A 27,126-nucleotide genomic window follows, 5' to 3' on the forward strand; every position below is an offset into this window, starting at 1 on the left:
CCTAAATATTTTGAAATTGCTAATTTAAGATTCTGCATTGTTTTGCTCATTTTTAAAGAAAGAATAAATTTAGGCGTTAAAAAAAAATGGTGAGTTTATTCCTTTTAACACTCTCTTATTTGTCTTTTGATTCTATTTTGATATTCTTATTAAACATTCTCACTTCAATTATCACATGGCCGATTTAATTCTAATTGAATGTTGCTTCTGAATTTTATTCTTTTCCCCTTTTTTTTTTCAATAATTTCATATAAATTTTCAAACGTATAATTTCTTGAATTTATTGCTTTTCGAGAAATCGATGATAAATCATCAATTATATTATTAATTGTTTTAATGGGATACCAAAAATTAATTACTTAGTTAATTCAGAATAACTATATTCGATAAAAATGTTCTTTTATTGCAAAAAGTAAGGTTTTTATAATGCCGCATTTTTCATATTCATTATGATTAATGATGTAAAAAAGATTTTTTTATTAATATTCTACAGTTGTTTTCTTTCTTTCTTCTTAAAATGGAATTGCTACCATTTTTCCTTGGGTTATTAAATTAGTTATAAAAATCATAGAATAAATTTTTTTTTTAAAATTGTACACTTTGCGCAGCATATGATATTTTTAATGTATAAATAGAACAGTAATATATAAATGTAATATATTTTTAATATTCAAGTTACATAAATAAATCTTTTGATTTATAAATTTTTTTGATATGTTCTTATTTAAATGGCAGTAATTTTTTTTCTTTCACCTATTTGCCCACTATTAGTTCCTCAAGTTGAAATAATTTTTTTTGAAATTTTATTATATTATGAAAGCTGTCTTTATTGTGCTTTTCTTTATTGTATTTTTAAAGTTTTTTGGATGGAAGCAATTTTTTTAATACCTGAACTCATATTTATTAACTTTTTAAAAGAGTTTTTTTTTTCTTTTTTGTTAAACATTTGATGGTTTTTTTTATTGTTAAATCAGTTGAAGAACTAAAATTAGAAACACCATGCCTATTAATCTATTATATGTTTTAATTTAATTTTGCAAAATAGATTTAATAATAGTATATTAAAAACATTGAATTGAACTTACATTAAAAAGAATTAAGGAAGGACATTTTTAAAGGAAATTAAGTTGACAAAGGCATACCGTAATTAGAAACAACATTATAACCATTAGTTCAGAATAGTGTTAATAACATATCATCAGATTATATATAAATTAATAATCAAATTTGACATTTTAATTGCTGATATTTTATATTGTATAGTTGCTATTGATTCTTATCATCACTGATAACACATAAAAAAAATCTCTCTATTTTTTTTTATTTCAGTTCTGGTTAGATTAGTTTAAAAAAACACACACCTCAAACCTTATTGAATAAATATCTTGCATATTACTAATCTATTAAATATTCACTATTTTTAATTTTTTGCCAAATATTAAATAATTAATATAATTTTCATTAAAAGGTTTTGATATAAATTTCTATTTAACTTCTTGAAAATATCTGAATAGATAGAAAAATTCTGAACATTGTGTGAATTACATGCAATATTGAAATTAAAAACATTTTTTTCAAAAATAAATAATTGGAATAAATTGAAATGTTCTTTGTAATTCAGATCAGAATAATATGCTGCAAATTATTTATAGTTTCTTGATTTTTGTATCTCTGATTTAATAAATATAAAAAAAAATATTGCATAAAAAAACATACTTTTTATTATTTGAAATTAAAAGATAAATTTAATTATTTTAACATATCAGTGTAGATACACAAAATTCTAAATTCAAATTGCTTTATAATTATATATATTAATATATATTTATTATTTGCTTTATATTTATTATATATAAATATATACCAAAACAGTTGAACAAGTATTTATTTCTAAATATAGGTTTCCAGTTACAAAGTTTCATTAAATAAGATGGTCAACTGTATGAAAAGATTGACTTTTATAGTAATTAAAAATACTAAGTTTAAAAAATTAAAATTTTATAGGTTACCTTTAGTACAAGGAATTCAATTTGTAAAATATTTCTTTTATATTCAGCTCTGCACACACAGTTACAAAATTAGCAGAGATATGTTCATTTTTAAATTTAAATTTCACAAATTTCAATAGAAACATTTATTTCAGAAATGTAAATTTATTTGACAAAGAAATTGTCATATGCAAATATTTCTGTAAGTGTATGTCTTCAGTCATCGTAACTGAAAGATAGTTAATAATCCCTCATAATGTATTTCATTTTGATTAATAAATAGTTGCAACTTTGGCTTTATATAGAAGAGAATCTATATTCGAACATTTAAGGTATTTCTGAAGAGTAGTCGAATTCTGAATAAGAAAATAAAATTTTTTGCTTGCAATTGTGTATGTAATATTAAGCTTTCCAATAGAACGATGATTTTTAGTAACATAGGGCATTATAAAATTTTAATAAATTATGCTATATGGAATTGTAATGATGCCTCTAATTGCAGAATATAAATGTTATTTTTTTTTTAATTTATACATGCTTGTGGGCAGTGTATTAATGGAACAGCACAGTGATTGCAAACTGTTGAAAACTTACTTGCCTAGGTAGGAATTGGGAAGGTGAGTCTTTAGAAGTGAAACAAAAATTGACATTTTGGCTAATTTTTCAAACTAACTTGAAGCTAGTGTATAAACATTTTAACAATCCAAAAATGACAGTAAAGAAATTGCATCCATGCAGTATTCATGGACATCTATAATCAGATTGTGATTGACAATCAGTCGGATCAGCTGAGCCTTGTGTCAACTGAATCGAATCATTCCCGCAAAAATATAATTTGATCTGATCCATATTGCAATAATCTTAAAGAAAAGCATCAGTCCCCTTAACTATCACTTTTAAAATGATGTGAAGTAAATTGTCAGTGACAATTTTTTATGAATGTGTGATGCAATATTTTCAAAATCCCATTTTTTGGTAGTATATAAATTAATGCATCTATTATGGAATAATTTTTATTTTTTATTTTAGTACAAATTAATAAATGCATTATCATTTCCTTACCAATCCTGGTAAATACAACAAGATGCCCATTCAAAGAATAATCAGGGGTGTGAAAAAGTGGTTTAAGTCAACAAATTTATCTTTTAATATTTTTTTTAATTAGATAGATAGAAGTGTGATACTTTTTATGTACATAGATAAGTATAATACTTTACTGACTAACACTGTGGAGACTATATGAAGAAATAAATTCTTAAAATTTTTTATTATCAGTTGCCTCAGATAAATTCAAAATGTATCTATACAAATGTCTTTATTTTATGAAACTTTGTAAATGGTATATTTGTATTGGCACATCTAGATGCAATGTTTGAGGAAATAAATGCTTGTTCCGCTTTTTTATACATTCTGTATATATATATATATATATATGTATCCGTGATTTTACCTGTGCTTGGCTATTCAATAACTTGTGGCATTATAAAAAAAATTCTGTGTAATCATGCTTTAAAAATTTTTTAGGCTATATTTGGTGTTCAGTTAGTTGTGACTATGGTCATGGCTAGTGTATTACAGAAGATTTCAGCGCATTTTTCTGTAGCTAGGTGGCTGTTATCGTACAGGTAATCATCATAATTATAAATTTATAATAAATTATAAATAGTACACTTAGATTTAAATCAGTTTTTTTATTATTTATTTTAAATTTAGGCTTGGTTTTTGTTAATCTTTATTATGTGATTAAATAGTATATTATATTTTAATTAAAATAATTTGCAATACTATATGATAATGTCTTCCTTTCATGTTATTTTATAATTATTATGAATGTCGGATTTTGTAAATATTGAGAATTCCCGTGTTCATTGAAAATGCTTAAAAAATTCTTTGACTTTTATTTTATTTTACTGAACATTTCAGAAAAAATGATAAAAAATTAATTTTTATATTTTGTCTCGGTTATTAAAATCTGAATACATTTTCCAACGATTGTTACACTTAGTAATCTACAAATTAATGCATTTAAAGAATCAAGTGATATTTTTTTTTCTTTTTGAAATTACATTATTTTATTTATTTATTTATTTTTAAAATTGACCATTGACTTTTGAAATTGTAGAAAATCATTTTTAGAACAATTTTTCCAATCCCCGTCTCTGAATTTGGAGAGAAAATATATTTTAAAGATTACATGGCACATGTTGGAATGTTGGAGTTACCTCTTTCTTGCAACCAAATAGATAGTTTGTCTACATCTGTAAAAAATATTTCATAATAAAAGTACGTTTTACTATAGTATTATTTTATTTAAAGTAAATTTACAAAATATACATACAACTTGGCTTTAAAAACAAAAAAATATATTCCTATTACTTATCACACTCCCCTTCTATAAGTCAAGCTGATCTGCTGTGTCTTCGGGTTGTAGGCCATTGTAGAACTACGTATCATTTTATGGAACGTATTTGTGAGCTAATTCCATTACATCCTTACATTTTGTGCTTGTAAGTGGAAGGGAGTGGCAGTAAGATGACTGAATCTTGTTTAACATTAATGGAGTAATGTTTTGAATGTTGAATATTCTTACTGACTTGTTACAGAGCAGTCGAAAACTCTCTCTCTACATAATATGTTCCCTGTATTAGTTTTGAATTTTTCATAAGGAGAAACTCTATATTTTATAAAATACTTTTGTTACCATTAGAAGTGATGTAGGGAGTTTTCAGGAAGAAACCTTTTAATAGTTCAACAAAGTTGAAAATCATTCCTTGGGTAACTTTAGTAACAACAAACTTTTAATTTGTCTTCTCAATGATAACAGTATACTCACATGGTAGAAAAACTCTTTTTACTTTCCTTGTATGTTTTTCAATAATTCTGAAGGCAGAATCAGTGGTGGGGGGGAGGTGGTATCTCCAGCAACTACCTCTGTATTGCAACAAACTGATGAGACAGGCACCTCCATCTCTTGAGTAACATGAGAACTAACAATTGGCGCTACATCTTTCTAGCCCCAAATGAACAAATTTTTTTTTTTTCTTTTTAAACCACATGATTGTGTTTGTAATTCCAAATTCCCCTAAGCTACATCCTTTTTGCATCAAACCCTTCAATTCTTTCAAAACACATGCATGGCGTAATTTTGATAGATGCATGGTTGATGAGATAACAATTTTGGAATTAAGTTTTTTAACGATTTATTTTCCCATAGGAGGCAGTAATTTGTGCATGAGGACGAAAGGCAGAATCATGTTCACAGAAGAGCAAAAAGGACAGAAATTTTTCTGTTTAGTGATTTTACTAAGAGATTCTGATTGTGATTTCTTTGACATGTATCCATTAGGAAAGGGAATCTTAGATATCTTTGAAAGAATGCCATATGTGTAAGGATTTTTATCCCTTCACTTGTGGCCTAATTTTAGAGTGAATATTGGAAATAATTAAATACAAAAAGTAAGATTTAGATCAAGGAATAAGAGAAAACTGTAGAAGTAACATGGATTAATATAAAATAAAAATTAGGAAAATCATGATTTAAATTAAATTAAGAGATATCATTATATGTGTGTATATGCATATATAAATTTAAAAATACTGTTTTAAATTGCTGAGGCTCAGTAATATTGAATTATTATTTTAATAAAAATATTCTGACCGATGGTTGCTATGAAACACAAGGCCGTCTTTAAAATTCCATACCTATCCTTAGGTAATCTGGAAGTGAGAGCCTTGTAAATTATGTACTGTCCGCCTTTGGAATGAAAGAGATTTACAATCCCACAAAAAGCTACAAAAACAATTTTGCGCCTAAAGTTGGACAGACAATTTTGAAGGATTTCCTCTTTTTTAGGCATTTCATTTTCAGATATTTATAAACATTTAAAATTATTCAGCAGTGACCACTCATTTCAATTTGCTGGACACTATAGTTATTTTTATACACATATAATTCCTAATTTTAGGCCACTAAAATGAAATAAAAAATGTATAATTTCTTTCTGCTAAAAATGTTGGGGAATCTTTTTATGAACTCTTTATTTTACTCTGTCCAAGAATTGCCACCACTTTCTTAAAAGTAGTTATTGTGGTTTTGGTATAATTATATTTTTGTTGGTTCCTTCCCATATTGTCTTGAAAACTATATCTAAAATAATAACCATGAATAAATTAATAAAACTGAGTATCTGTAATAGTACCTTTTGTATTTTATTTTTCAGTCTATAAATTAGGATTTTTCAACTATAAATCAGCTCAAAAACATTATATATAATTACAGGCTTACTCGATACCTTCATCCTACTGATGAAGAATTGCTTTCAGTTGCTGGCTTGCAGCGAAATCCAGAAAAACCCAAAGGGAAAAAGGGTAAAAATAGGTATGTCAATTATGCTATTGTTATTTTTGAATATTTCTTTTTTATAAAATGTTATTCATTTTTGCTTTCTCTTATATGAAGTGTATGACTAGAAAGTTCTGTAATCACCCAAACTGTTTTCTTAGATTTTGATGAAATTGCATGTTACAGGCTTTCTTGAATCTGAAAAAAATTATTTTTGTAGTTATTTTTTCTGTGTGACAACATGACAATTAACAAAACCATTGAGTTAGGCTAATAAAATATGGTCTTTACATCAAAACTCGACATTTTTATCAGATTTTGTGTGATTTTTTAATTTTTATTTCTATAATATTTTTCATATTTGTTATGAATTTCATTATTTCATCAAACCGTTAAAGCACATTATCTTTTCATGTTATTAAAGCTATGATTATCAAGGTTCTCTGTAATACATTAAGTCCATAGCAGATATTGAATTACTTCAAAAATATGTTTCTCAAAAGCTCATTGAATGAAGCATGTTTTAATACACTTGTTAAACTTTGTATAATGAAGAGTTTTTGAATTATCTCCATATGTATCATTCTTATAATGTGATAATGAAATTAACTTTTTTGTTTTACTTTCTAATTACAGTTTTTTCTTTTCATTTTAGTTTCACAATCATTGTAATTCTGGTTTCTTTTAAAAATTTTGACTAAGAAAAAAAAATTGGTTTTATTCTTTCCTAGATTTATTATTTAGAAATTTGTGACAGTTACTTCTTTTTAAATAGTACTTTTAGTATTTCTCTTAAATATGATTTTGAAAAAATCTTTGTCAGGTAATTTTCATTCAAGTTCAAGATGATCAATATTAAAATGCCTTATTTTAAAAATAAATGTGGAAAAATATATTTTGCATACATTGCAGTTATAATTAAATTTATATTTTTCAATCCTCTCAAACAACAAAACTGAAATGTTGAATAGCCACATGTTCTGCATTAATTATTTTTTAGTTTCTAAAATCAATTTTCTGGTCAAACAACCGACCAAAGTTTTTAGTTTTATGTGTAAAGCAAAGTTTAACAATTTCAATTTAATTGTTTAAAATTAATTCTGTATAAATTGAATTGATGAAAAACAATTATATATTAATGTAGATGTTTGTATTGATTAATATTTGCATAATTAAATTTAAGAAATGATGGAAAAACTCAATAAGCACAAAATAATATACAGTAAACTCCCGATTATCCGCGCCTGCCGCACGGTTTTTTTTTTCTTTTTACTGATTTCTTCAAAAAGGTGCAGTTTTACAGTTATGCTTTTGTAATTACATAATACATTACAGTATTAAAACAGTACATATGTCTTAATTTTTCTGCGTATCCTTGACGCCTCACAGCACTTTTCTGTTTTCATTAACAAAATGCATTTTAGGTTAGTTTTGAGTGGTATACTAAAATATTAAGCATTAGTTAAACATTTCCTGCTGTTTATTTTATGTTTTATTGTACATAAAACGATTTTTCAAAGTTGGAATGACTTTTTCTCTTTTGCTATACCCGTCTTTAGCTTTTTTCGGATTATCCGCGATTTTTGTTATCTGCGGCGGCCGCGGCACCCAATTCCGCGGATAATTGAGAGTGTGCTGTATACTTTAATTTGCTGATTTGATTTTGTTATCTCATGAAAAGCAACAAACTACATACAAACATGTCCCATTGTAAATTGTAAATATAATTGCATTTGTCAAAAAAAACAACAAAAAAACAGATAGAATTTGGAATGTTTTTTCTTTTTTTTAAAAAATCTTGTGCTAAAAATTTCTTTTCCTTTTGGTCGCTCCATATGTTGCTTGCAACTTGTTACTTCCTAATAAGACAAAATTATCAGAATCCAGGATTTTATGTTAATACATAGGAAAGTAGAATTGAGATAATATTCATAATTTGTTACAATATCTACATGATTTAAGATGTAGAAAGAAAAATTCTCTTAATACCAAAGTTTTCAATTAATAAATATTCATATGCGTTTTTTTTTTTTTTTGTAAAAGAAAAATGTTTATTTAAGATACATTATGTGTGATACAACATATATAATGGAGGGGGGATGTTTAGCATTTAATCTCAAATTAAGAAATTTTAACATAGTTACTCCATGGGTAGTAAATGCTCGCTAAGAAAAGGATTTCTATAATTATTATTCAAACTTTAAACATTGTTACTCAATAATTTCAGAGTATATTATTATACAGATACCATTTTTATACTATTTTATTAAAAATGAGGTAAGTGGGATTTTCAATTTTTTCAAATATGTTTCTTTATTTTTTTTTCCTTCACTAATCTATATAAATTTTCAAAAATATTTTTATTTTACAAAACATTTTTTACTTATTATATTTATATTCATGAAAGTTGTGACAGCATAAACTTTACTTATTAATATATTACATTTATTGAGTGCACATTATCATTGCTATATATTTAAGTGTAAATTTTAGAATTGTGATAAAAATAAATGAATTAATATATTATCATGTTGGGATGTTTCCTTTTGAATTTTTGCATCGTTTTCTCCCATTTAGGAAAGAAGATGCTGGAGATTCAGAATTTATGGTTCCTAAAAACATAGATCTTCAATTAGATGTTGCTCCAGTGCAACCAAATGACATGATCCAGCTCCATTATTATTCAGAATACCAGTGGTTGTTGGATTTTTCTTTATGTGCATTGATCGTTTATGTTGTAACAGAAGTCTATTATTTCCTTATACCAGCTAAAGAAGAAGTTAATCTCAGCATTCTCTGGTGTGTGCTAGTTGTTGGCTTTGCAGCGTATCCTTTTCAAATATATTTTAAATGACTTTCGAAGCTCCTTTTTTTTGTTACTACCATTGTTCGCACCAAAATATTTTACTGATCAAGCTGAACTTTCCTTTGTTACTGATGCAAACCCAACAATTCCCGATCTAAAAGCAAATTAATCACAGCAATTATTTTAAAATATTGGGGAAAAGTGTTGTGTGATATTGTGGTATTCTATTGTGAATAATTTTTTTTTCAACATTACATTACTTTGCTAAAAGTTATGTGGAATTGCAAATGCATTTATATGTATCAAAAAAATTATTAAAAATGAAGGCAGTCATAAAAGTTTAGTTTTCCATAATTTCCACTAGTTTTTTCATATTTTTTTTTTTTTTTTTCAAAATTGATCTTTTTTTAATGTAATTGATTTAAAATATTCATGTATGTGCATAGTATTGTTGTTCTGAATGCAGATTTTTATTCCATATTGGTTTAGATTTTTCAAAATGTATTTCTAATTGTATATATAAATATTTTAATACCAGTGAATTTTTTAAATTGTTTTTATATCTAATTATTTTTCTGATTTTTCAACAAAATTTAAAATTTTTCCCCATTTTCAAATTAATGACTTAACTTAAATGAGAAAAATTTTGCTGTCACTGACTGCTCTGTATTTCCGAGGTGAAGAGGCTGTTGGGGAGCGATCTTTATGTTTAACTGCTGGTTTTCTATTTTTCTTTATTGCTATGGTTGTCCTCATTGCGGATGAAGAATTTTTAGAATTTGGATTGGAACCAGGTATGTTTCTGACCTTTTACAATGTAAATGCAAAGTGTTTTCTTTCCACATGACACCTCAAGTAATAAGTATTAAGTTTTATTACTGTTAAATCTCATATAAATGAATACCTACCTTGTTGGCTTATGAAATGGTATGTGTTGGTTAATGGTTCCATCCTCCAAATCAATTGTCATCCCTATTTATAAAGATTTTCTGATCCTATAATGAAATTGTTTAGTAAATTCCTCATTGCTAGTGTTAATTATTTTGGCAACTTAATTCTCATAAATGCGGTACATGTCCTTGTGATGAGATACAATAATTGTTATGATCACAAGACATTATAGCTTAAGTTTTATTTAGCCCCTCCAATTTATTCTTGATAAGCACTATTCAGACAGACAATTTAATTTTCTTAGTTTTACGAGGAGGAATTAGCATTACTTAAATTTAATTTTTTTTATGAATAAACTTTTCATTAAAAAACCGTTTTTGTGTAATTTCTATCAAATGCAGCTAATCATTGTCAATTTGCTCAATTGCACAAATTGGATTGTCATTTCTGTTCAAGGATTTAAATAATTCGTCCTATTAAGCTGAGTATGAAATATATAATGCAGGGTGTTTGAAAAATATCTTTACATTTAAAAAAGCATTAAATGGAAAACAAACTATACACTTTTGTTTACATATAAAAAAGAAAGTACCATTTTTCCATTTAACATTTTTACATTACATTTGTAGAGTATTTCAGTATGTGCAGCATTAGTGACATTCAACACTTCAAATCAGTTAAAATTTTCCAACTTAGTTCTATGAAGTATTGGGGAATGAACACCCCATCATAATTAATCATATCATAAAGCTCTTTGTAAATCATAAATTATAGATTTTGAATGTATGCAGTCCAAAATTTTAATGAATAAAAAACCCCATTTAATTAGTGTTATTTCGTATACTAAAGCCATGTTGAAAGGAGAATACCCGTATCAGTTAGTTGTCATATGGTTCACTTTATCCTAAAATAAAAATGCTGATACTTTTATTATTGGAATAAAAAGACAATGAAAATGTTATCCCTTTTAATGATAGTTCTTTTTTAATAATTTTTTTAAAAAGTAAAGTTATATTTCAGAAATCGTATTTGTTTAATAGTTCATCTGAATTCTGTTTTTATTGACATATTTATTAAATTGTATTTTTAATTTTTCAGAATTCTGTGTTCTAATTTCTTTAAAAATGCCTTCAAAGCAGTAATGTTTCCAAATCAACTTTATCATCTATTGTAGGAATTAAAAATTCAAAAACTTATGAAAAAACAATCAGAATTTCACAATTCAATAATTTATAAAAAAAAAAAAATTCTACTTCTTAAGACATTACTCACACAATAAGAAATTATTAAAAATGCGGGAATGAACTATTTTCAAGCCTCCTGCCATCTTTTTGTAGCTATTCAATTAGTTTAGTTGTACAAGATAATTATGATTCATTAAATTTCTTAAAATTACAATTAAATAATTGCAAATTTCTCTGAGCCTGCAGTAGGTTACTAAGTTAGAATATTGTTACATATGGCTGTTTTGTACGGAAACAAATTAGAAATATGTAATAAATTTTTGATACACAATCATGCTTATACAGTTAATATATTTCTCACACGTGCTTATTGAACTAACCATAAACATACTTTGTTCTAAATAATTTTGTATAATCAGAAATCTTAATGCAGGCAGGCTGAGGAATCTTATTCATTCTCCTTCTTATTAAATCTCAGAGACTGGAAAATTTATATGGTTCAGTTACAAAACTGTATAATATGACAATCCCTTAAAAATGATAAACTTCATTTACATGAAAGTGTTGATTTTTTGTTGTTGTTGTTGTCTGTTTTAGCAAATGCCTTCTTAGTGGCATTGATTAAAATGTATTAATTTTTATCTTGTATACTGACAAAGTAATATTAAACTGTCAGTTAAAATTGAGTAATTTTTATAGTTAATACAATATTTATTTGCAAAAGACATCTGCTTTAACAACAAAAATTTTTATTTTCAATTAATATGCCATTAGATATTGAAATAACTTAAAGCATACTTAAATATGATTAATTTCTTTTATAGTTTTTGGATTGATGATTTTATAGTTTTTGATTAAATCATTATCACTCATTAATATTATTAGTCTTACAAAGTAATAGACAGTATCTAATCTACTCTAGATTTTAATTTAAATGTTCATTATTCAAAGAATTGCCTTGTCATTGCAAGTCTTTGACTAATTAATCATTTTGTGGTTTCTAAATTTGTATATTTTTTTAAATATGAAAGAATTTTCCTGTTTCAAGTCTCACAACAGTGAGCAATGGAATGAAAGTAATCCATGGTAGGATTGTTCAGACCCATATTTTTCTTTGGCCTTTAGCGCTGTGTGATTTTTTGAATTCTTGTCGTTCTTCAAATCTAGCAGAGTGACCAAATTGCCTTTTAGCTTCTCGTTGTGAATCATCTAAAAGTTTCAGATTGGGCAAGTTGTTATTACAAGTTTTAATGTAAAAAAAAAAAAAAAAAAAAAAAAGCAAAATATAGAGTCAGTGATATAGCTAGCTTTTGCTTCATTCTTACATGAAAACTGTTATTTTCTCTTTGTATTTTACAGAGTTGTTCATAAAGCACCTTATTCTTATTTGGAATGATTTTTGCCCATTGAATACCTTATAATTATGATTATTTGTGGTTTATGATACTTTCATTTTTGAATGCTTTTTCAGTTACAATGATGTGCTTTAGGATCTGAAATCGATTACCAAAACTTCAATTTAGTCTATGTTTATTAAAATTTTCCAATGCTAATTATCTTTACAATACATTTTTTTACATGTTTATTGTTTGCCCATTGTTGATAGATAACTATTAATTTATAAATATATATTTTTTCCCGTAGCATATTCTAGTTTCAATGCAAGTGCTCATTCATTTTTAATGGATCAAGGCTTAGACTCCAGGTAATGTTCTTTTCCTTTCAATATATATATATATTTTAATTTCAAAGAATGTAACATCTTTACTCCCCATTCCCCAATATGATGTTTTATTTTCATTTTGACTATAGAAATAATCATTTGCATAATTGTCTGTTTCCAATACTAGTTTTAAATTCTTTGTTCTTTTCAGTAATGTTAATCTTTTTGTGCAAAACACTAAAATTATTTAACACAGTCATCAGGAAATACTGACTACAAATTCTTCACTACAAAGAATTTATGACAAATTTGCATCTTTTTTATAAGTGTGAAGTAAAACCATTACACTTTAAAAAGAACTGAAGAATTTTATAGTTTTAAATGCATGTATCCTGGGAGTGTTGATATTTGGTTTCTGCAAAAATATGCATGGAACATTATACAAATGAGAAGCTAAACAATTAAGTTGAGAATCTAAACTTATAAGAAATCTAGAGTAAGATACAGCTAAATTGATTGATACAAGATTATTATACATATTGTGTATGTCACATATTTCTTGAATAGGAGCTTGATTTATGTCTTATTTTATAAATAGTTTTAATTTTCTCTGTTTTTATAGAGATAAGTTTTAATCTTATTGTTTATTTTTATTTTTTTAAAAACCTATATCTGTCAAATAATATGATTGTAATATTAGAAAATTTACTATTAATGGCAGGCACTTTTATTTATACTAATTAACATTTTTGTCATCCATTAACGTGTAATTGATTATGTTTGTAAATTAGATATGAGATGAAATACATTAAATCAATTATAGGATTTTGAAAGAATTAATGAAAGAGATGTAGCATTTTATATAATTATTGAGGACTGATAATTGCAGAATCTTGTTTACAATAAAATCTGCTTTCATTTTTTGTTCCCCTTTTTCTTGAATTGCATTTTGTAGATGAATTTTATATTTTTATTTCCTTTATTTCAACTTATGAATCATCAGATTTTTAACAATTAATAGAGTAGTTTAAAAAGATATGTAACTGTCTTTTTTTTTTTTTTTTTTTTTTTTGCCATTGAAATTAATTTTTAGTTGAAAAAAATTCTGCTTTTCTTTATCATTTAATAAGTTATTTTATTTTAAAACAATTTTTAAGATCTGATATTTTTCCTGTTAATTAATTAAATGCAATTAATTAATTAACAGGGAAAAAATTAATTAAATATTTTTAAATTAATTAAATGCAAAATTAGAACAAATTAATTAAATGCAAAATTAGAACACATTGTGTCATTAAAACTGATTAATTTTTAATGGTACTTATGGAGACCATTAACTTTGTTTTTTAAGTTCTTAAAAAAGATAAGTTTAGTCCCCCCCCCCTTTAAATCTGTATGCTTGTTTTTGTTTCTGTCCCCACTTTAGATCTTAGATGAATATGTCCTTCTTTAGATGTCTGATCTAGTATTAGGATTTTTGCATGTAAATTATAAACAATCAGTAAATCCATAGCTTAATAACAGAAGGGTCAGAGAACGAGTAATGTAGGTTGCTAAATGTTATAACAGTTGGTATAATGACATGCAGGGAAAAGAAGCTTCAACATTAAAAAACATAACAAAGGCTTAAAATAATTGAATTTATAACTTCAAAAATGCATTTAAATTTATATAATAGACATGGATGATTTTATTGGTTGCTATAATAATTGCATACTTCAGCAAATTAATAACACATAAATGAGTGAAGAATTTAAGAGAAAATATTTTACTCTTAAAGTAAAAAATCTTTATTTTTAAAATAGATGAATAATTAAATACATCCATAACTTTAGAATTCAAGTATCCATATTAATAATTCATATACTTATAAACTATATAACAAACATGATATATAAATAAATACACATCAAGGCTCGTACCTCATGCCTTTTAATTCTCAAATTACAGAAACAGTGTTCTTTCTTATATAAAAGTGAAAGAGAAATCATATATAAGATATAATGATTTTTTTTAACAGAGGAAAACTATTGAAGATTCGAATAAAGTTGATTGAAAGTAAATCCAACAGTTGTTTTTAAGTGTGGGGAGGGTATATAAAATAATAAAAATTCTTTTAATAATTTTTTCTAATATTGATCAATGTTTTGTAAAATATAGGCTTAGATTCCAAATGGAATTGTCTATATTGGTTAAAGGCATCACAAAAAAATTTGAAAGCTTGTATTGTGATTTCCAGATTTTCTAGTATTAATAAGAAAATTTATGCATAAAGATGATAGTAATTAATTTTTTAAATATACCAATATAAAGTATTTGACCATACCAATAAAATACTTTTGATCATATTTCTTTTACTTTCTTTATCGGCTTCTTTCCATGTTTTTTTTTTATATGTCATTTGGGCTTCTTTTAAGTGGTCATAAATATTTTTGGCAACTACATAGTGATTGAGATTTTTTAAAAATTATAAAATTTTATTGTAGAGATGTTAAATTATTTCAGGATATTAAGTGATTTTTTTTCTATGTTATTTGTGGAAACTTATGTAAATTATAATGTAATAAAGATAGCATATAGCTTTAAAAATCCACATAAATAAAATTTATTTTGAAAATAAATTTTAAAAGTTTTAGCAGAAATTTATATGTGTCCATTTATTACATAGTTAAGTGAAAAATAAGTTATGCATAATCTCCAGACATTTATTGATCTAAAAACCAATTTATAATAATTTTAAAGCCAGAAGTGTTGCTAAAATTATTTAAAATAACGGTGAAATTTTACTTTTATAGTATTAAGATGAAGAAAGAATCACTGAAACTGTATAATGATGCTCCTCATCAAATTGATACAAAATAATGAGAATATATATAGCTCTTGCATTTTGAATAATTAAAGCATTCATACTAAAATAGCAGTAAGAAAATAAATTGGTAATCAAATTCATTTTCAAGAAATATTCTGCATTGACCCCCTTTTTTTATACTTCAGTGTTTTGATGTTTTTCTATAATAATTTTTTTTTTTTAAAGTGGACCTGCATCTAAATTGATGTTTAAACTTTGTTTGGCTCTATGGTGTGGTTTTGTTGGATCCTTTTTTACGTTTCCAGGCTTGCGATTAGCCAGAATGCACAAGGATGCTTTAAAATACTGTGCTGAAAGACCATTTTTGAAGTAAGTTTTTGTTTTATTTAATTAGCACAATAAGCGTTGTAACTTCACATTCTATCTGAAAAAACTAGGCATGTTCATTTATGCAGATTTTGTTATAGTATCCAAATTTTAAGTTAATATTTTTAATAGAAAACTAAGTTTACTGAAAATTTTTATTCCTTTAATTTTTTTCAAGGGTTGTTTGTGTTATATAATAGATACACCCACCTATACTGAAATTTTTAGAAATATTATTTCTGTGATGAAAAAACATTGCAACTCTTCTGAACAAGATCATTCACCATCAATTTAAAAAATGTAATCCTATATTTTAATTTTAGTTTATAAAAAAAAAAAAATGTTTTCTAAACAACACTTCATTTATTAGTGCCCGATCATGGCAATTGCAATTGTCAACCCTTTGGACAATTATCAAGCTCTCGCATTCTTATCATACATGATTGTATTTTACAAGTTTATATAACCTACTTTCTTGCTAAACAAGAATGATGATATAAGCTACCTAAAATGAAAACCCAACATCATCTCCAGCTTACCACAGCAATGCCTAAAATAAATTTTGAATAGAAAAATGGCTTATCTTATTTTTTTAGCATGAAATATTTATAAAAGCTGATGTACAAATATCATAGATTTTTATAATGATACATTACCTGCTCACAATGCAAAATTAAAATTTCATTTGATTTAGTTGTTTTTAGTTGTTACTTCTTTTAGTTGTTACTTCATATTGCAATGGATGCCAAGTCATCAGTGCCAAATAGCAAAACAGCTGCTAAAATTCATGATATATATATAGTAAATATATCAAACACAGCTTATAGTGATGTGAAAATAAATTTTAAAAAGTATGAATTTTGTGGCAAGAATGAAATTTTTTAAAAGTGGTTTATTAACTATTATCATTTTATTGTATTGCTTACAATAGCAATTATCTTTTGACTTTGGTAACTCTGCAATTGTTGGCCATAAGAAGATCTATCGAGTAGTGAATTTCATCAAATTGAATTTTTGTTATATAGTGCTGTGCACTATAAGCAATGATTTAACACAAATATATAAAAAGCAGTCATTTTATCAAATGAAATAGTTTTAGTAACAAGTTTTATTTCAAATATTGGATTTTTGGAACTAGGATTTTTGTTTAACCTATGTGAATAAATATTATTAATGAGTAACTTGTATGTGTTCCTAGAGCTTTATATGTATTTCTGTATAAAATGTGAGATTTTATTCTTTAAATGTGTTTTAAAAGGGCTTAAAAGTTTTGAATGTCAATTTTTTTTGTATAAATTTTTAAATCTTTTTCCCTTAGTAGTGTTTAGAAAATGTAATTAATTTTCTCCTTTTCATTTTTTTTTCTTTTTTTTTTCTGTAGAACTCTTCTTCATATCAGCTTCATCTCACCTGTATTTGTTCTGCTAATGTGGGTGAAACCTATTAGCAGACATTACTTCACAGAAATGACATGGCCAGGCATACCTAATACTTTGTGAGTTACTGATTGCACTTTTTGTGTCCTGTTAAAATTTGCTTCCATTTTATGAATGTCTAGATCTTGGTCTTTCTGATGTATTGTTTTCATAATTATTTATAATTAATGTTTCATGTTTAATCAAGATATCCATGTTTAAAACAAAAGCATTCATAAAGTCAAGTTAATCAGGCATATGTTTTATCTTCTCAGAAGAGGCACTGTATCAAGTTACATAAAGTATAGATCAAAAATTGTCTCAAGATTAAGAAATCTAGTCAGATTTCTCTTGTATTCCCAAGACCATGCAAGAGCATCCTTAGCACAGAGAATAATAATAGTAAAATGAAATTGCAAGTTTTAAAAATAAGTCCTGAATTATTGTAATAACTTATTGCAGTGTATAGAATTTTATTTTCTTTTGTTTCTTGAAGTATTCTAACTGCAGATGACAATGAAGTCCTTCATTTTTATATTTTTACACAGATCTTTTCTCATTTTCGTCTTTTGATTTTTTGTTAATGTAATATCGGAACTTAACTTACACTAATGATAAAGATAAATTTGGTGAAATTAAACTAAGAAAAATTAAATAGTATTGATTCAGTTTTATATTATTATTGCTGTATTATCAGTTAAGTATTACTAATTAAATAAAAATAAATATTGTTTATATTCGTTTCTTTCATAATTAATCTGAGAGAATTTGTTACTAACTCTCCTATTTCATATCTGCTATCATAAACTTCAAAAAGATGTAAGGGATCTAAAAGTTGAATGAAACTGACTGTTTGCTAGTAAATATTTCATTTTAAATAGTATTTGAAGAATACTTAGATTAAATGTTTTGTCTCAGATATTGCATTATAGTTTATTCTTTTATGAAATATATTTAGTCAAGTGTAATTCTATTTAAAGCATTATTTTACTCACACTTTTAATAATTTAATAAAACATTTTTATATTTGTTTACTATGTTAGTTCATTTGTTGCATAATTTAGAAATAAAGTATAGTATTTTTTGCAGAAAATGAAAAATTATTAATCATTTTATTGAAACTTGAAAATATGATTTGTGCAAATCCTGCAAATTTAATTTGGTTTTTTTTTGTTTTTGTTTTTTTCCCCCACAGGATGACACCTGATTCATTTGATACAACACGTTTAGTTTTAATTATTGTCGTGTTGGCAATAAGATTTTTCCTTATGCCTCATTATTTGCAGTCTTATTTAAATCTGGCACCTGAAAAAGTAAGGAATTTAAAGAAAGAAGCTGGTCGCATCAGTAATATAGAACTTCAAAAAATGGTGAGATAATTTTTAAAAGTTTGTTTCCTTATGTAACACTGATATTTCTTTCTGGTCCTGTTTATACATTATGACAATTAAGTCCAATAGTAAAGGGAAATGTATTATAGTATAAAGAAATGTATTTTCCCTAATTAAATAATAATGAATATGAGTGACATGAAATAATGAATATGTTTGGACAAAATTTGGTTTTTACTCAAACGATTGATGTTTTGTTTAAAACTCTTTGTTTTAAATGTAAATTATCTGATTTTAGTCAACACTTGCAGTTATTCTAAAGATATAAAAATAAGAACTAAGGATTAAGTGCACTCTTGTATTTTTGAGTGACTTTTGAATTGCCATTGACAATTTCATATTAAGTTTACAATGTATGCCAAAAATAATTGTTACATTTTGAAATTAAAAGGAAATCAACTAATTAGTACAGAAAAGTGTGTCTTCCACTGCAAATTTCCTCATAGTGTAACATTTTCCCCAGGATATATTAATTGTGAATTCATCATGCATATGTCACTATGTCTTAAAAGCAGTAACAAAAATCAAGACCAGCTGATACAGAAAATTTATTCCATCGTAACAAATAATTTAACAGTTATTTTGTACAATCTACTGTTATATTTTTTAATGTGCTGCTTTTTGTTGCACAAGTTACATATAACACTTTTCCAGTAAATTCCTCATATCTATTAGCAGTGGCTATAAATTTTTCTGTATATAATAGAAAATTTATGTTTTTTTCTATGTCCTATAAATCTGATAGGAACTATTTGTTTTGAAAATGGTGCAAGTCTTTTTTTTTTTTTTTTTTTTTACCTCATGTTTTCAGAAACTTAAACAATAACATATTATTCAATTAAAAATATAAATTATGTCAAATGTAACAATATTTTTATTAATTTATGAATATGCAATTTGATTATATAAATTTCTTTTAGACTAACTAACTAAAATAATATATAATTATGTGCTGTGAATCAGTTTGTTTATTAATAATGGCAAGAAATAAAATAAGAGTAGTACTTTTTTTTAATTTTGAATATTAATTATATTTATATATTGTTAAACTTAACACAAGATAGTGCTATTATTTTGTGTTTCAACATTTGTAAAATAATTATTTATTAGTTCTTCTTATCTGTTTCCCTATTTGATATTAATATAAATTATATATTTTTGAAGAAAATAAAGTTGTCTTGACTTATGAAATAAAACATATGTATTATTTATATGACTTCTGCCACCTATGTCTGTAGAAGCTAGGCATGCACCACTTTCATAATTAATTGTTACAGTTTCTTTTATTGGACAATTTTAAATGGGATAAAACTTTACCATATTTTAAGATATTAAATATTAACTAGTTATTAATGAAAAGTTTTCACTTAATTAATCTCAAATTATGTGATACTTTGCTTTAAAAAATGCACTTATACAATTTTAAAAATAAATGGTCCATATGAAATATAAACAATGTCATTTATGGTGTCTTTAATCCCCCCCCCCCCCCTGCTTTTGAAGCGCAGGATTTGATTCTGATTGATTCATTCATTGAACACTTTTTTTTTATCATTAGATGGGAAAAAATGTTACGCTATGAGAAAATTTTAATGCAAATTGCGCTCTTCAGTGCTGATTAATTGATTCTATATCTAGTTTTTAAATATATTGAAATTTTGATACTCCTTTATGACTATTATTCTAATTTCTTTTGTTATGTGTTGTTTTAAAGTTTATTAATAGAATCATAATTTATTCAGCATAAAACATTTAGTATTTTAACATTGCAATTACTTGTATAGAGGCATGGCAGAATTCCAGTGCCCTAAATTTTTGGATGTGTATGCATTTAATCATTATTACTTTATTAGAATTTATATGTAATATTTAAGCACATTAGTAATTAGTTACAAAGTGCCTTTAACTCTCAGAAGAAATGCAAGAGAAACTATGTTCTTTTTCTCATATTATGTAAAAATGGATTTTGTAATTTTTCCCAGTCTGAATACTTCTTTTAAATATGCACAAAAATCATGCATATTTTTTTCTTCTATCATATGATTTGATAGAAAGGATAGTTCCTGAAAAAAAATATACTAAAATTGAGTTTTTAATGCTTTTTTTACTGCTGAATGTTTTTCTTTCTTTTTTTTTCTTTTCATGTGCCCTGAATTTGAAAATAAATAAAAAGATGATTAATTAATAATAAAAAATGATTTAAAAGTATAGAACAAGAAAATTATTTTTATAGGGGAAAACTGTCAGGAATTTCTTTGCATTTATTTTAACCTTGCCTTTCATGAGTTTTTTTCTGCTGTTTATCATGAATTGTAATTTTAAAAAAAAATCTACATATCTGAAGAGACATTTATGTTTGTTTAAGACAAACTGTAGAATATATTGCTTCTCTCTCTCTTTAAATATATACATCTATATGTCCATTTTTGGGGGAATTTAAAAATGTGGACAAATTTAAATTAAATAAAAACCAATATATTGTGAGAATCTAAAAAGACAAGAGGATCTATGAAGAAGATTGACAAGGATCATTGGAATCTCAAAACCAAATGATTGTTAATAACCGAAATGAAAATAATAATACAGAAGATGCTAAAAAGCTATAGGACGTGGACGAGAAATAAATGCTTCTCACAAGAAAAAATTATGGGTGATTCTGGTATAACTAATCATCATTTAAATGAGAACATTATCTAGTTTCAGTAGGGTTAGTTCTGCCAACAATCAATGATAGTTTTGATGGAACAAAACGTTTTTGTTGTTTATTTGCCAATATAAACCATCTATCAATAAATCTTCTTTTCCCATTTGAAGTTGTCTAGAAAGGTGAAAATTTTAACTTTTATTGGTATAAATCTAAATTTTCACCCCTCTCCTCCCTTAAATAAATATCTTCTGTACAGAAATTATCTTTACCTGATTTTTTTCTTTCTTTTTTGTAGGTAGCAAGAGTTTTCTATTATTTGTGTGTTGTAACTCTGCAATATTTGACACCTCTAATGTTGTGTTTATTTTCAACTCTTATGTTGAAAACTTTAGGTAGGTATAAGCCTTATACATTCTACCTTTCAATGGAATTTGTTTTCTGTACCATTTAAAACAATATTAATAAAAAGTATATTTTTAACTATTTTTATTAATTTGAATATTTTAATTTTTATTAATCTGAATATTCAGAATAATTTCACTTCTAACATCCAACTAATTATTTAAAAATATTATTTATTCTGAAATTTACGGAAGAATGACCTTTGCAGGTTCATTTTTTTTTTATCTTCATGAAACTGGGAATAATAAACGAGAATTTGTCTTACAAATGAAATTTGATTTCAGTTCTGCTTAAAACAATTTAAAAGGACATTAGCTACAAAATTCTGAACCAAAATAACGGAAGTTTTTTTTTTTATTATTTTTTTTAGCCATAATGGATTTAATATACACGAAACTCTTATACATAGTAAATTTTCTGTATTTTTAATTGATGTGAAATTAAATGCTTGTAAGAAAACATTTAATTCTCATTATGCCTAATAACATTTCATATTATTAGACACAAGTACTAATAAAGTTAGAATTCATTCATATGTTATAGATATTATATTAGAATTCATTCACATGTTATAAATATTAGATTAGTTATAATTCATTCATATGTTGCCATATATGTATATGAATTTTCATTTTGTAAATGGAATATAGAATTAATAGATAACATGAATTATAGATTTATTTAGAATGATTAAAAATGCTAATATCTTTGGAAAAACTATTATTATTGTTTTGTTTCCTTTTATGTTTAACTTTTATTTATTTGTATTATAAACCTGTAATTATGAAACAAAATTTATGTTAAAGTTTATTAAAAATTAGCATAAGCATTTAGTACAATTTAGCTAGATTAATTCCATTTTTAAACTATGAGAGGTCTGTTTTAAATTGGATTTGTAATTTTGAACCATTGCCAGATGATGAGAATGATATCTGAGCCAGCATATAGAGGCATAATGACCAAGGATTATGGAATGGTTATAGATGACCCAGACACCTTGGGAAACAATATATTAACGTGTATATGTTATTCTTTTTTTAAAAAATGAGATTAACGTGTGTATGTTTTTTAAACCAATCCTTGGATGTAATTTACACTTGCAAAGCCACTGATATGTTGAGGGTACGGAAATTATATTATATTCTAAGCACTATTTACTTTTGTTTGGCAATTGTTGTCTGAACATTGTCTTCAAACTTTCATACCACATTAGTTGGCAGATATTTGATTCTTTACAGACTGAAAGTGAATCAGATTCTTATATATTGTAGAATTTCTATAGTATCGAGTCACAAACCCATGTTCTGCTTATGAGGACCTGATATTCCTTTTACACAAGTGCATTCTGAAATTTTTTAGTTTGAAAGGAATTTTCAGTTTGATTTTAATAAAATTAATGTATTCAGTACATTTAAATAATGATAATCTTTTGGTCATATTTTTTATATAGTTTGTGAGAATGTTTGCATTTTGTTTGATTAATTTGAATCAAACTACTTATAACTTAAACAGCTGGAGAGAAATTTCAAAGTAAAATTATTAGTTCTTTTATCTTTATATATATATATATATATATACATAATATAAAAGAAATGATTTATATTTGATGTACAAAGGAATATCAGTATTTAAAGAATATTTAAAAAAACTAAAAGATTGTCACAGAGTAGTGAAGCTTAAATACATGTTAAAAAAAATACCATTTTGTGGAAAAAGTGAATTATAATGGATTGCTATTATACAAATGCATCATTTTGACATTCTGGTCAACATAGTTTTTGAGAAGATAAAGTATTAAATATGTTTGCCTTTTAAAAATAAAAAATGATTTAAAACTTTTATTTTTAATTTTTTTGAAATATTGTCCCTTTTATTTTAAACATTCTCTATTTATTCATTAAGTAGTTTTTATCCTCTAATTTCACTCGTTATATTATCTTTATTTAATCTTTAATTTCACTGATTATTTTTAGGTGATTATAAATGGAGCAGCTATGTTCTTACACCTCAGTCAACAGAGATTGTGAACACCACTGTGAAAGCATCACCTTTGCCCATCAGTAGTGATATTTTGGAATCTAGTCAACAATTTTCATTAACATTAATAAGCTTGAAGAAGGTATTCACACCAGTACTGTATCGTGGTATCTTGGGATTCATGACATGGTGGCTATGTGCTGTATGGTTTAGTACAAGTGCTATAGGACTAATATACTATTCTTATTATGTTTAAAAAATTGCAGCTTAAATTTTGTAAACAAATTGAAAAATCTCACTTATTTTTAGTTTTGTAAGAAAAACTACAATCAAATTGTGGAATTTGTTTATATAGTTGTTTTTTTCATACTACTGTTTCTTAAAGGTGATCCCATAAAACAGGAAAATGTTTTATTTCTTTCATATGAATGATGTGTGATTGTTTCTATATTAAGGAGAAGTGTTACTGTTTTCATTTCTCAGAAGATTTGCATTTGGATTTTTTATTTTTTATTTTAGTATGTGACTCAGAGATAAAAAAAATTGTTGGAATTGTTATTTTGTTATATATGTGTTATTAGTTCAAATTGAATAATGGTATAATAAGGATTGGCCTGCTGCTTTGTCCATCATCTATCTGTTATAAATAATTGGCAAAAACTCATTCCTCCATCCTCAAAAACTATTAATTATTCCAATTTCTTTTTCATATGTAAGTCATCAGTTGTAGTATGAAAGCCATAAATTTCATATCAAATCAGTGGTGCCTTTCTCAGAACTACTGTCCATTTCTGAGAAATATTTGAAAAGTATTACTTCATTTGAATTAACCCTTAGTGAACCCTTAAAAGAGTTCTCTAGTTATAACAACTAAATATAATATTTAACATGTTAATTTTTATAATTTTTATTTTGCATGAAAGCCCATGATTCCTAGATTATCATCATGAGTTACCTGCAACTTGTGTTTCAATTTTCAAGAGATACTACAAAATAAATCTTAGAAAATTTCCTAATAGAGAATGTATAATGGAGCATTTTTTTTAAATTATTATTTTTTTTTATTTCTCTTTAAAATGTTGGTGATAGAAAACAGATGGTTCTTGTGTCTTGTCTATTGTGCGCCTTTGTACGAAATAAAACTTTTTGGAATCGGTGTGATGCTTTGAGCTAATGAACTCAGTCACAAGATTTCCCCATAGACTGTGACTGTGGTGGGATTTTTTTTTTTTTTTTTTCAATTTTTTTCCCCCTTAAAGTAGTGGAAGGCAAACAAACATCTTTAATGACTTATCTAGAAGTCGTAAGTCATATGAAACAAAAATTGGTAAGTTAAAAACAAACATTTGATGGCTGGATGACTAGTTCATTGGTTTTCCTTATTACATTATATATGACTCTAGTTCATTTAGAATGGTTAAAATATGTAAGCAATGCCTTTGTTCAAAAAATTTGTATGATAAATTTAAAAAATGTGAGATAGTAGCTTTATTGAAAAATTAAAAAGAATTGATAATTATGGTAGCTAGATATTAACAGATGGTATCTGCTTATTATTTTAAAAGTTAAATTGAATTATCATTGCCATATTGTTTGGTGTTTCTCAACTGATGTCAGTATACTTTTGACTGTAGCATATAATAAATGATGTTGTGCTGTAATCAAAATATATTGACATCATTTTTCATGTTGCTAACATTATTACCCGTTTTTTATTGTTCTAAGTAATTATACATGTACAGGAAAATGCATGAAATCATTATATGAATAATTGTATTAAACCAATAATATGCTGATTATATTAAATCTTAATTAATATATTTAGTAATAGAAAGTGGAAATTTTTTTTCACTAAGATCTGTACACATTTTTTGATAAAAGTACATTGCTGTGAAATGCATTTGTTCAGTGAGTTTTTATTAAGGTATTGTTATAACATTACCTTAATACATTATATTGTTTGTATTGTTAAAAACAGAAGGGTTTTTGAAAAAGAAAACATGTAATAATGATTGATAACTTTAGGGATGGGGTTAAATGCTGGCTAATATATAGTACGATACCTTTGTGCAATAACTTTGGATGAATGTTTTAATCCAGTTTACACAGAAATTTGATTGAAAAATTTAACCAAAACATTATTACTTACAAAAGGATATATATATATATATAAATGCACTGTACTATAAGTAATGTATTATATTGTACAAAAAATCAAAATTAGATTTATTGTACTATGCCTATAAAGTAAGTGCTTAAATCACACCACTGTAGTCATAGGCAAATAATGCTGTGTTTCATTTTTTTAAAAAATATTTTTGTTTCAAGATTAACCAAGCATGTAATTCATGTTCTTGATTTATTTGAAGATAATCAAAACTTTAGTGAAATTTGTTATAAGATATCAAGATTTTGATGTTTTCTGTTGTTTTATAGTTTACTGTAAACTTTTTAGCTTAATAATCAAAATGAACTCTTGATTTCATCCATCATTTCCTTTTTCTTACAACTGCAAACCATATTTTCATCAATGTATTTTTTTTTTTTTAAAGATCGAATTTTATTTTTCAACTCAAATCATATTATTTCAACATATTCAAGGAATATCCTTGAGTGAGATCTGACTGTTTAGAATTAAAATGATTCTTTTAAATTTTTGAAAGTACCCAAATGATTTTCAAAAAAAATAAAAGCTCTGCTATGTAAAACTATCATTTTCTTTCACTCTTAGCTAAGATACTCATAATTTAACAAAATGTGAGAGTATTTTAAAGTCCAATCAACATGTGTATCTTAAATTGAAAAATGGATGCTTTGACCTTTGAGATATTTTCTAATTTAATTTGTCAAAGGGGGAAAAAAAATACTAGATTAAATGTTAAAAGAAGAAAAATTCTCACAATTTTATATTTACCAATAATCTGATGTAAAAATTTATGTTGCCATTGGAATTAAAAAATTTTAAAATTGATAATAAATCATGTCATCTGTGATTTATCAAGATTAAAAAATTAAGAACCAAAAGGTTATGTAGGTGATGGAAACGTGTATTTTTATGGTACATTCCAAAATATGCACTAAATTATTATATATTAAAGGAATTCTTTTTTTTTTTTTTTTTTTTTTTTTTTTTTTTTGCAAAATTTTTAAATTTCTAATAGAATAAGTTTTGAAAAATACTTTAGAACATCTGTTAAAGCTTTTATCAATAATTTAGGTATATTGTAGTTTACGCATTTATGTCA

The 27,126-nt window shown here is 25.3% G+C and overlaps 1 protein-coding gene across 1 annotated transcript; it reads left to right on the plus strand.

Moving 5' to 3' along the window:
• Positions 1-26,732, plus strand: LOC129957412 (transmembrane protein 161B-like). Its single transcript, XM_056069720.1, has 11 exons — positions 1-89; positions 3,513-3,613; positions 6,268-6,366; positions 8,908-9,156; positions 9,776-9,930; positions 12,856-12,916; positions 15,909-16,052; positions 17,431-17,544; positions 18,660-18,834; positions 21,798-21,894; positions 23,878-26,732. The coding sequence occupies exons 1-11, from the start codon at positions 87-89 to the stop codon at positions 24,135-24,137; spliced, it is 1,458 nt and encodes a 485-aa protein (XP_055925695.1). The 5' UTR covers positions 1-86; the 3' UTR covers positions 24,138-26,732.
• Positions 26,733-27,126: the final 394 nt, after the last annotated feature.

Source organism: Argiope bruennichi, chromosome 11, assembly GCF_947563725.1.
Source record: "Argiope bruennichi chromosome 11, qqArgBrue1.1, whole genome shotgun sequence".
NCBI lineage: Eukaryota > Metazoa > Arthropoda > Arachnida > Araneae > Araneidae > Argiope > Argiope bruennichi.